The 12,500-nt window shown below is 45.2% G+C and overlaps 1 protein-coding gene across 1 annotated transcript in view; it reads right to left on the bottom strand.

Annotated features, from left to right (window-relative positions):
- LOC145394381 (beta,beta-carotene 15,15'-dioxygenase-like) overlaps positions 1-12,500 on the bottom strand; it is a 44,160-nt gene that overhangs the window by 18,950 nt on the left and 12,710 nt on the right. Inside the window, exon 2 of the mRNA XM_080268252.1 lies at positions 1-47. This exon is cut by the window's left edge and continues 87 nt beyond it. Within this exon, the coding sequence (XP_080124378.1) occupies positions 1-47 (47 nt within the window). The remainder of the gene's footprint in view (positions 48-12,500) is intronic.

The raw sequence follows: 12,500 nt of genomic DNA, 5'->3' as shown, positions 1-12,500 counted from the left end.
AGGTCCCACCCTCAAGAACGACCCTCGCAACCACTCCGGCCACGACCCTGCAGTGGAGATGATGATGATGATGAGCAGAGGTTGACTGGTGAAGGAATTGGGTGATGAAAGGTGGGGATGAGTGTAGGTGAGAGGGAGACACTAACCCTGCAGTGATGATGATGATGATGATGATGGTGAGCAAAGGTGGGCTAATAAAGGAGTAAGGTGATTGTAGGTGAACAGGTGAGGGTTTGAGAATTACAGGTGAAGATGACCCAACGATGATGATGATGAGCAAAGGTGGGTTGGTGAAGGAAGAAGGTGATGAAAGGTGGGCATGGGGACAGGTGTGAGAATAATGGGTGAAACTGATCTTGTTTTGTGAGAATAGGAAAGAAAAAAAAAGTGGTGTTGAAAGTAGTATAATTGTGAACACGATGGTGGTGGTGGTGATGATGATGGTGATGATGATGATGATTGCTCCGAGTTAAACTGTACGGCGTGAGCGAGAATAAGATTTTGCCCTACAGTTGTCATTCTCTCAGCCACGTTAATTTGAGAGACGTATAGAATATATCAATAATAATTACCCTGCCGTTCCCACCTTGTCTGACGTCCAGTCTGACCATCCTGCCCCCAGAGGTCAACCCAGTCTTGCCCAATCCCTAGTCTGACCCCGATCGACCTCAACGACCTTGTCTGACCTAGGCCCGTATTCTTGTCGGTGAGCCTCCCTGTTTCCTCTTCCCTAGCGATTTATTTTTAGATATGGCTGGTTACCATCCTTTTGCACGTCGTGTGTGTAAAGTGAGGTGATATGTTAGAAGGATTTACGTAACACAGAAGAGAACAGTAAGGTGTAATGCGTAAAATAAATGGCTAAAGAAAAGGTGTTAGGGAGCTTCCTTAACTGAGTAGGAAAAGGTCTGAAGGATTTACGTAACACCGAAGAGAACAGTAAGGTGTAATGCGTAAAATAAGTGGCTAAAGAAAAGGTGTTAGGGAGCGTCCGTAACTGAATAGGAAGAAGTGTCCATTGAACCCGGATGGATTAAACGTTGGGTGTTGCGGGGGTGGCTCAGGCTGCTGGTGTGGGCGTTGGGTGTGCGAAATGAAGAAATGGGCAAGAATAGAGATCGATAGCGCGCTGAAGTGGGAGGGTAAAGAAGGGCGTCTATTTGGACCACCCTGTACTTATTCTTGCTACTTCAGGACGATTTTTGTGAAGGCTGTAGTAGGGAAGAGTTAAAAAAAAAAAGAAAGAAAGTACTCGGTTAACTCCGTCTGGTTTTAACTCTCTCTCTCTCTCTCTCTCTCTCTCTCTCTCTCTCTCGTAAACACAAAACCCCTGCACTATATAGGAAGGCGAACCGTAATGAGGTGATAAGTCTCGAACATTGCTCTGACCTTTCACTAGAGTGAGAGAGAGAGAGAGAGAGAGAGAGAGAGAGAGGGAGAGAGAGAGAGAGAGAGAGAGAGAGAGAGAGAGATGTAGCTCAGATGAATGTAGCCAGAACGTTTACATACCACACCTTACTAAAATGTGTGTGTGTGTGTGTGTGTGTGTGTGTGTGTGTGTGTGTGTGTGTGTGTGCGCGCGCGTTAATATGGTATTCTTACACTACGACGACCACCACAGCTATCACCATTACCACAACTACCACCACTGCAACCATTGCCACTTGCCACAACTACAACCACCACTACTACCACAGCAACCACACCATACTATCAGAGCTACCACCACACCATACCTCTACCACACTCCAATCAAATATTCCTACCACATCATACCTAACACTACCACACTCTGTCACTCTCATCACCATTCCTTCTACCACACATTATCAATATTCCTACCACATCATTCCTACCACTACCACACACCATCACTATTCCTACCACACAGAGCCTCCCGACGTGAAACCTTGACATGGCGTCTGACTGGGTAGTGAAGGTAATAGTGGTAGTTGTGGTAGCTGTGGTGGTGGTAGGGGGGGAATAGGTTGTGGTAGTGAACTTTGGTAGGTGTGGTTATTTGGTGGGAGTTGTGGTAGTGGTATTCATGGTGGTGGTTGTGGTAGTTTTGGTAGGTGTGGCAATTGTGGTGGCGGTAGTTTATATGCTTTTTGTGGTTAGATGTAATGTTGGTAATTGTGGTAGTAATGTTGGTAGCTGTGGTGGCAGTGTTGGTAGGTGTGGTAGTAATATTGGTAGCTGTGGTAATTGTGGTAACATGGTAGCTGGTAGTGTTGGTAGTTGTGGTGGTAGGTGAGGTAGTGTTGGTAGTTCTTGTAACCTACTTCCAGTGGTTGTGGTAATGTTGGTAGTTGAGATAGTACTGTTGGTAGTCGTGGTGGTAATGTTGGTAGTGGTGGTAGTAATGTTGGTAGGCAACAGTGTAGTATTCGTGGTAATACATCGATTGTGGTGGTAATGTTGGTAGGTGTGGTAACTTGGGTGGGAGTGCCTGTGTGTGTGTGTGTGTGTGTGTGTGTGTGTGTGTGTGTGTGTAAGAACAGGTTTGAGAATGCACCTCTTCTGTGCTTTGTTCTCGTGTTCTTCCCTAGTTATTTTCCTTTGTTCTCCCTTTCATCTCTTGTCATTGGCGACGCTGGTGCAAGGTATATGGGTGTTCTTTGGGATATTATTTTTTTCTTATCTTTCGTTCTTTATTGGTGAGAAGGGGTCAGGATGATGATGATGGTTATTATTATTATTATTATTATTATTGTTATTATTATCACTCATTATTATCATCACTATCATTATTATTATTATTATTATTTTTATTATTATTATTATTATTATTATTATTTTTATTATTATATCATCACTATCATTATTATTATTATTATTATTATTATTATTATTATTATCATCGAAATCATGTAGTAGGACAGGTGGGGGAGGGTAGGGGTGGGGGAGGGGGCATGAGCCAATGACCCTTGCCCTTCTCTCCTTCGTCCCCTCCCCAACCCCCTCCCCTCCCTTTCTTCTCCCTTCCCCCCACTCCTGCCTGTCCTCTTCCCAACCCCCTCCCCTGCATGTTCTCTTCCCTCCTTCTCCCCCTCCCCTCCACTCCCCTCTCCTCACTCTCCACCCAGTCATCTTAATTCCCCCTCTATTTCCCCCTCCACTATACTCCCCTCTCCGCTCAAACTCCTCTCATTTTACTTCCCTCTCTCGCCCTCTCCTCCCCTCCCCCTTCCCGCTTGTCTCTCCTCCTCCTCCTCCTCCTCCACTTCTTTTCCCCCTCCGTCTCTGTATCTCTCTTCTTCATCATAATATTTTTCCTTCCCTCTCTTTACCTCCATTTCTTCCTCTCTTTCTCCTCTTCTTGTTAATCTCCTTCCTCTTCCCCAGTTCCTCTTTTATATATTCTTTCCTCTCCCTCGATTCTTCTGTTCCTCCTTCCCCTCCTCCTCCTCCTCCTCCTCCTCCTCATCATCATCATCATCATCATCATCATCATCATCATCATCATCATCTCCCTCATTTTTTCTGTTCCTTCTCCTTATCATCATCACCACCATCATCATCATCATCATCATCATCATCATCGTTAATCCCCATCATCATCATCCCATCTTCCTCTCCTCTTCTTCCTTTCCTCCTCCTCGTCCTCCTCGTTGCTATAAGTTCTCCTATCCCTGTTCTATGTTCTCCACACTGTTATAACCTGTTCTACTTATCCCACGTCGATTCTGTGCTATTAAGCTTAGATGATCTTGCTTCTGGTTTCTTCTCTCTCTCTCTCTCTCTCTCTCTCTCTCTCTAAGCTTCCATGGTCTTGCTTCTGGTCTGTCTGTCTGTCTGTCTGTCTGTCTGTCTCTCTCTCTCTCTCTCTCTCTCTCTCTAAGCTTCCATGGTCTTGCTTCTGGTCTGTCTGTCTGTCTGTCTGTCTGTCTGTCTCTCTCTCTCTCTCTCTCTCTCTCTCTCTCTCTCTCTAAGCTGCCATGGTCTGTCTGTCTGTCTGTCTGTCTGTCTCTCTCTCTCTAAGCTTCCATGGTCTTGCTTCTGGTCTGTCTCTGTCTCTCTCTCTCTCTCTCTCTCTCTCTCTCTAAGCTTCCATGGTCTGTCTGTCTGTCTGTCTGTCTCTCTCTCTCTCTCTCTCTCTCTCCGTTTGATCACGTTTTCCATCCATGTATTGTCTTCCTCCGTTTTCTTTTCGTCCTTTTGATCCCTGTTCCCGTGTTCTTCTCGCGTTGTTCATCTTGTTCACCCTCCCGCCCTCGTGTTCTCATTTGTTCTCCGTTCTCCCTTTCACTTCCCACGCCTTCAGTTGTGTTATTTAATGTTCCCTTGATACCTTGGATGATATTTGTTCATGCCTTTGTTCCTGTGTTATAAGTGATCGTTTGTTCTGGCGTTAAGAGGAACACTGGTAAGTAGGATTTGATTGTGTAAGTGGTTAGGTAGGTAGGTTGGTAGGTAGAGAGCGGGGGTATGTAGGTAGGTAGGTTGATCTAGGCTGGGAGGGAGGGAGGTGGGTAGGTAGGTTGGTTGGGAGGTTGGTAGGTAGGAAGGGAGAGAGGTAGGTAGGTTGGTTGGTTGGTAGAGAGGGGGGGTATGTATGTAGGTAGGTTGATATAGGCTGGAAGGGAGGGAGGGAGGTAGGTTGGTGGCAGGAAGGGAGGGAGGCAGGTTGGTAGGAAGGGTGTAAGGCAGGTAGATAGGTAAGTAGGTTGGTTGGTACAGAGAAAGAGGGTGGGAAGGAGGTGGGTAGGTAGGTAGAGTGGGAGGTTGGTATTGGTGGGTAGGTAGGTAGGTTGTTTGGTTGGTAGGGAAGGAGGGAGGTTGGTAGGGAGGTGGGTAAATAGGTAGGATAAATAGTAGAGAGGATGGGGGAGTGGGAAGGAGGTGGGTAGGTAGGTAGGTCTGTAAAGAGGGAGGTAAGTAAGTAGGTAGGTTGGGTTTTAGGGAGATAGGTAAGTAGGTAGGCTAAATAGGGCCTAGATTGGTAGGTAAGTTGGTAGGAGTAGATAATTGGAGGTAGACTGGTAGATATGAACGGCAATGTAGGTAGGTGGGAAGGAATGTCAGTAGGTTTGTCTGTAGGTAGTAGGTAGGTAGTTTGGCAGATGGATTGTATGTGTAAGTAGGTAGTTGGTGGGAAGGTGTCAGTAGGTTTGTCTGTAGGTAGGTAGGTAAGTTGGCAGTTGGACTGGATGTGTAAGTAGGTAGATAGGTTGGTGGGAAGGTGTCAGTAGGTTTGTCTGTAGGTAGGTAGGTAAGTTGGCAGTTGGATGTGTAAGTAGGTAGATAGGTTGGTTGGACGGTATGTAGGTAGTTACAGTGGTAGGAACGTAGGTTAGTACACTGTTAGATGGGCTGGCAGGTTAGTAGGCAATTGATAAGTAAGTAGGTAGGTAGGTTTGGATTCTGGTTATATAAAAATAATATTGATAAATGTGTAAATAGGTAAGTGTCAAGGTAGGTAGGTAAGGATGTAGGTCAGGTAGGTAGGTAGGTGGGGAGATTAACAGGTTGGTAGGTAGGTAAAAATGTAAGTACGGTGGTAGATATTTCAGTGTACAGGTTGGGAAGTAGGTAGGTTCGTAGGTAAGTTGGGTGGTAGGTAGGAAGGTTTGTAAGCACACGGAGAAGTGGGTTGGTAAGTAGGTAGGTAGACTGATAATGTAGGTAGGTAAGTAGATTGGTAGGTAGGTAGGAAGATGGGTGGGAAGGTTGATACGTAAAAAGATAGACAAACAGATGAGTGAATGAGTACTGTAGGTAAATCGGTAGGTAGGTAGGTAAGTAGATGGGTGGGTAGATAGAGTACTAGGTCCGTTGGTAAGTAGGTAGGTAAGTAGATGGGTGGGTAGGTAGATTAGTAGGTCCGTTGGTAAGTAGGTAGGTAGGTAGGCTGATAATGTAAGTAGGTAGGTAAGTAGATTGGTAGGTACACGTGTATAGGTAGGTAGGCAGATGGTGTGGTAAGTAAACAGATTGATATGCAAATGAGTAGTGAAATTGGTAGGTAGGTAGGTAAGTAGATGGGTGGGCAGGTAGGTAAGTAGGTCAGTAGTTTAGACAACCTTCCGATATCAGGTGAAATGGAAAGTAAAGTTTGGGAAAAAAAAAAAAATGAACTCGAAAAAAGACAAAAAAATATATATATAAAAAAAAACACGAAAGCAAAAAGTAAAGGGAAGAAAACGGAAAAGAAAATTATGAAAGAAAATGTGAACTTTAATATAGATGATTTTTGTGTGGAAGAAAAAAAGAGAGAGAGAGAGAGAGAGGAAGAAGGACGATCGTAATAATAATAATGATAATAATAATAACAATAATAATAATAATAATAACAATAATAATAATAATAATAATAATAATAATAATAATAATAATCCATCCATCATCCAGTCTTATGGCGCCCTATAGAGGAGCGTAGGAGCCCGGGGCTAGGCAAGTTGGTCCTGACATTTAAGATGAGAGTGACCAGCCTCACTCATCCCTGAGTGGCATTACGTGAGCAACAAACCCCAACCACCCCTTGGATATAAACCTGCACTAGCTCAGTCCGATTGGAGCGCCTTAATTGCCCACTAAACCACCAGGCACCATAGTAATAGTAATGATAATAATAATAATAATAATAATAATAATAATGGGACAAAAGAGAAGGGGAAGAAGGTGAGAGGATGGACGATAATAATAATATTATTGTTATTGTTAATGATAATGATGATGATAATAATAATGTAGTTGTTGTTGTTGTATTTTTTCTTTGGTTGTAATAATACGAACGGGGAAAAAATAATCATAATCCTCCTTCTCTTCATCATCATCGTCCCTATCATCATCATCATCATCGTCCCTATCATCATCATCATCATCGTCCCTATTATCATCATCATCATCATCATCCCTATCATCATCATCATCGTCCCTATTATCATCATCATCATCCCTATCATCATCATCATCATCCCTATCATCATCATCATCATCCCTATTATCATCATCATCATCCCTATTATCATCATCATCATCGTCCCTATTATCATCATCATCATCGTCCCTATCATCATCATCATCATCATCCCTATCATCATCATCATCATCCCTATTATCATCATCATCATCCCTATCATCATCATCATCATCGTCCCTATCATCATCATCATCATCCCTATCATCATCATCATCATCGTCCCTATCATCATCATCATCATCCCTATTATCATCATCATCATCGTCCTTATCATCATCATCATCGTCCCTATTATCATCATCATCATCGTCCCTATCATCATCATCATCATCATCCCTATCATCCCTATCATCATCATCATCATCACCACAAAGAACAAAACCACCAGATTCATCTCCCATGCACGAAAGATGTGAAAGCAGATTCTTCTCGGCAACCCAGACAGTATCTCGTAACGCCCCTACGGTACCATTAGGCAAGACCCATGACAATATCCCCTACGTGTGTGTGTGTGTGTGTGTGTGTGTGTGTGTGTGTGTGTGTGTGTGTGTATTTTGAGCACACCATTACCTCATCTCTTTGTGTGTGTATGCTTTGACACCCTAACTCCACCTGTGTGTGTGTGTGTGTGTGTGTGTGTGTGTGTGTGTGTGTGTGTGTGTGTGTTTTGACTTTTGGCACCATTACTTCTCTGTGTGTATGCTTTGACACACTAACTCTACCTGTGTGTGTGTGTGTGTGTGTGTGTGTGTGTGTGTGTGTGCGTTTTATTCTCTGTGCCTCTTCACCCTTATTCCATTTGCCGTGTGCATCTACGTCTTTATGTATGTCTGAATATGAGTGTGTATGCATATATGTACGTGGTGCATGTATGTATGAGAATGGATGTGCGCACAAGAAAACGTGTTCGCAGCTGCGCAATAATAAACACCTCCGCGCACACCCAAGGCCGAATGATTGCAGAGACGAAAGCAGCATTCTTAGGGACGGGAATTTCCACTTTAAAGTTTTTTATGGGGAAAAGCTGAGTTGCTATTTATATATTCTGTTTTGTTTGTGTATTTCATTTTGGGTTGTTTAGGGTTTGGGTGTTTTATGTGTTTTATTCTCTCGTTTCTCTCTCTCTCTCTCTCTCTCTCTCTCTCTCTCTCTCTCTCATATGAATTTGTCTGGAAAAAGAAATCACAGTGCTTTTATTCTTTCTCTCTCTCTCTCTCTCTCTCTCTCTCTCTCTCTCTCTCTCTCTCTCTCTCTCTCTCAGCAGGTTCCCATCAATTTAAAGCCAGTTTTTGCCGCCCATTTTACTGCAAGCTCCAAAGACGTTAGATCGTCGACCTTGGAAATATTCACTATCATTCAGCATTTAATTCATTTCCATTATTCGTTGTATTTAGCACCTTCTGTAATCCGTCTTCCATTATCATCCGCGCAATTTTACGTTTAGCGAATGAGGTAACGCTAAAAATGCGAAGGAAGTGCTGGAGTTTGATTTACGCGGTAGAGTTTGATTTACGCGGGTGACTTAATTTCCAGCCGACGAGAATTTGTGGACGCCGGCCTAACGTGTAAACAAAACTGATGGGTTGCCAGACTTACGATGATTACTAAGCTGCATCGACATTTTCTCGTCCCTACTGCCATGTATTGTATTTATTATTATTATTATTATTATTATTATTATTATTATTATTACTGCTATTATTATTATTATTATTATTATTATTATTACGGTTTGTTTCTGTTTGCTCGTATGTGTTTTTATTTCTTACCAGCAACTCATTCCTTTCTCTTGTCTTCTCTTTTTCCTTCATTCTCTTTCCATTCTCCTCTCTTTCCTCCTTTCCTTCTCCATTTCTTCCTTCCCTTCTCTCCCTTTCTTCAACTCTCCCTCCTTTCCTTCTTCGTTTCTTCCTCCCCTTCTCTCCCTCTCTCCAGCTCGCCCTCCTTTCCTTCGCCATTTCTTCCTCCCCTTCTCTCCCTCTCCAACCCGCCCTCCTTTCCTGACCTCTGTCACATAGTGCAGGTCATTATTCGTTGCAGGGTGGGAAGGGGGAAGAGGAGGAGGTTTGAAGAGAAGGGAAGGGAGGAATAACAGAGTAGAGTAAGAATGGAGGGAAGCAGGGAGGGAAGGAAGGAATAAGAAGGGAAAAAATAAAAGCAGGAAGGGAAGGAGGGAGGAAAAGAAGGATGTAGGGAGAGAAGGTTAATAGGAGAAAATAGGAGGGAGAGAGGGATGAAAGGAGAGGGAGAAAGGAAGATGCAGGGAAGGCGGTAGGTAGGAGAGAGAGAGAGAGAGAGAGAGAGAGGTTACATGAGCATTGCAAAAAGGAAGGGGGGGAGGAGGAGGAGGAGTCACATGATCGCTGTAAAAAATGGAGGGAGGGAGGAGCAGGGGGGAGGGAGGGAGGGAGAAGCAGGGGGGAGGGATATGATCACTGCCAAAACGAGAGAGAGAGAGGGAGATGGGGGGGAGGGGGAGTGGTATATAACAAACAGATGCATGAAGAGGAAGAAAAGAATTAAAAGATGACAGACTTATATCCTCCTCCTCCTCTTCCTCCTCCTTTGTGACCTGAACCTGCCTGAAGGGAGGAGGAGCGGAGGGGAGGAAGAGGAGGATTAGAACTGGGGAGAGGGAGGGAGGGGGATACTAGTTTAAGGGGAGGGGAGGGAGAGGAGGATGAGAGGGAGAGAATAGTTTGAGGAGGGGGAGGAAAGGGAAAGAAATGTAGGAAACACGAGGGAGGGAAGGGGGAAGAGGGGGGAGGAGGATGGAGAGGAAAAATAAGCTAAATGGGAGATGAGAGGAGGAGGGAGGGAGAGAAAAATAGGAAGAAATTGGAGAGAGGAGGGGAGAGGGAAGGGAAGGAGATGAGGATGAGGAAGAGGAGGAGGAGTTGGGAAGGAATGGTAGTGGCATTGTTGGTAGTTGTGGTAGTAATGTTGGTAATGTTGGTAGGTGTGGTAGTAATGTTGGTAGTTATAGTAATTTTGGTAGCTGTGGTAGTAATGTTGGTAGCTGTGGTAATAATGTTGGTAGGTGTGTTGGTAGGTGTGGTAGTAATGTTGGTAGTTGTGGTAGTAATGTTGGTACTTGTGGTAGTAATGTCTAGTACCTCTCAGACCTTCTCCTCTCACTTCTTGGCGAACTTCAGGTGCTATCTTGAACTTCTGAGAGAGAGAGAGAGAGAGAGAGAGAGAGAGAGAGAGAGAGAGAGAGACAGACAGACAGACAGACAGAGACAGAGAGAGAGACTGTTCGGGTGTGGGGAGTCTGTGTTTTTCCAGTTTTCCTAATGTGGTGTGTGTGTGGGTGTGGGTGTGGGTGGGTGTGAGAGAGAGAGAGAGAGAGAGATGGATGTGATAGAAGTGAACAGAGAAAGAATACATGAATAGAGAGAGGGGGGAGAATGCAAACTAAGGCGAGAACATAACAAATAACGCAGCGAGAATGTTGATCTTACTGATGTTGCAGAGTAAAGCAGTATAATAAAGGGCAGTGCAAGGACAAGCCAGCCTCCAGGTAAGAAGTTTCCAGGAGAAGGAGGGGTGGACTGAGAGGGGTACTAGTTGTGTGTGGGTGTGGGTGTGGGTGTGGGTGTGGGTTTTTCCTTTCCTGCCACTCCCTCTTTCCAGTTCCCTCCCTCTGCTCTTCCTCCCTCCCTCCCTTCTTTCTCTTTCTCCCTCACAATCTCCTCCCTCTTTCCAGTTCCCTCCCTCTGCTCTTCCTCCCTCCCTTCCTTCTTTCTCTTTCTCCCTCACAATCTCCTCCCTCTTTCACATTCCATCTCCCTCTTCCCTTGTACTTTTGTTTCGTCGTCCCTCGCACATCCTACCACTCCCTCCCTCCACTTCTACCTCCCCTCTACCTCCTCTCTTCTTTGCTTCCTCCTCCTCCTCCTCCCCCTCCCCCTCCCCAGGCCTACAGCTCCTCACTTCCTGATCTAACGTCCTTGTGTAGCATTTGTGTGTGTTTGTGTGTGTGTGTGTGTGTGTGTCTGTGTGTGTGTGTGTGTGTAAGAGAGAGAGAGAGAGAGAATAAAAAACTCGCTAGTAATAAATTAAATCAGCGAACAGAGAATCATGACGTAAGCAAGAAATAAACCGAGAGAGAGAGAGAGAGAGAGAGAGAGAGAGACGAAGGGTGAGTGGGAACGATGAGAAGGGGGGAAGGGAGGATGGAGGGGGAGGGGGAGAGAAAGGAAGGGTTGGAAGGTTAAACTCATATGTAAATCAGTTAGGTAAGACGTCAGAGAGAGAGAGAGAGAGAGAGAGCAAGGAGGGAGGAACAAGGAGGGATGGAGGGAAAGAGAAAAGTAATGGAGACTGAGAGGGAGAGAAAAAAAGAAGAGTGAAAAGGAAAACAAGCAGAATATGGAGAGAGAGAGAGAGAGAGAGAGAGAGAGAGAGAGGTGGTGCAAGGTAGGGGTGAGGATGATTTAAAGTGAGTCAGATTGGCAATGATGCAATGGGGGGGAGTGGGAGGGGGGGAGGAGGAAGGGAAGGAAGAGGAGGAGGAGGAGGAGGATGGAGAAGAATGGGAAAGAGGGGAATGGGGGAGAGGAGGAAGAGGAGGAGGAGGGAATGGAACATGAGGAGGCTGGAAGAAAGACGGGGATGGGAGAGAGAGAGAGAGAGAGAGAGAGAGAGAGAGAGAGAGAGAGAGGAAAAAATAGAGAAGATGGATTTGGTCGAAGGAGAAGAGAAGATGGAGTAGGGAGGTGGGAATAAGAGAGAGGTGGAAGGAGGGGAAAGAGGGAGTTGAGGAGGGGAAAAGCAGAGGGAGGGGAGGAAGAATGGGCAAAGGGATAAGAAGAGGAGGTAGAGGGTGGAATGTAGGAATGGATAGAAAAGAATAATGGAATGATTACTAGAGGAAAAGAAACTGGAGGAGTGAGAGGGTGAAGAAGCTAGAGGTAGGGGGAGAGAAGACTGACGGGGAGAGGAGGGTGAAGAAGCTAGAGGTAGGGGGGAGAGAAGACTGACGGGGAGAGGAGGGTAAAGAAGCTAGAGGTAGGGGGGAGAGAAGACTGACGGGGAGAGGAGGGTAAAGAAGCTAGAGGTAGGGGGGAGAGAAGACTGACGGGGAGAGGAGGGTAAAGAAGCTAGAGGTAGGGGGGAGAGAAGACTGACGGGGAGAGGAGGGTAAAGAAGCTAGAGGTAGGGGGGAGAGAAGACTGACGGGGAGAGGAGGGTAAAGAAGCTAGAGGTAGGGGGAGAGAAGACTGATGGGGAGAGGAGGGCAGGGGGAGGTGGGTAATTGGAGGTAACTGTATAGGTGATAAGGAAGTCGATCATTATAAATCTCTCTCTCTCTCTCTCTCTCTCTCTCTCTCTCTCTCTCTCTCTCTCTCTCTCTCTCTCTCTCTCTCTCTCTCTCTCGCATTCGCCCACCGGTCAGAGAGTGAAAGTGAATTGAATAAAGAGCGCACGGCGATGCAATTAATCTTATACTATATATATGTATAATAATTTACACAGAAAACGAGAGAGAGAGAGAGAGAGAGAGAGAGAGAGAGGCATGTTTATGACAGTTTAAAGGGGGTTTGTGTGTGTGTGTGTGTGTGTGTGTGTG

This window comes from Coenobita brevimanus, chromosome 27 (genome assembly GCF_032717465.1).
Source record: "Coenobita brevimanus isolate Jiangsu-jjx chromosome 27, ASM3271746v2, whole genome shotgun sequence".
NCBI classification, from domain to species: domain Eukaryota; kingdom Metazoa; phylum Arthropoda; class Malacostraca; order Decapoda; family Coenobitidae; genus Coenobita; species Coenobita brevimanus.
The sequence above is the reverse complement of the archived record's forward strand: the minus strand, read 5'-3'. Positions and strand labels throughout refer to the sequence as shown.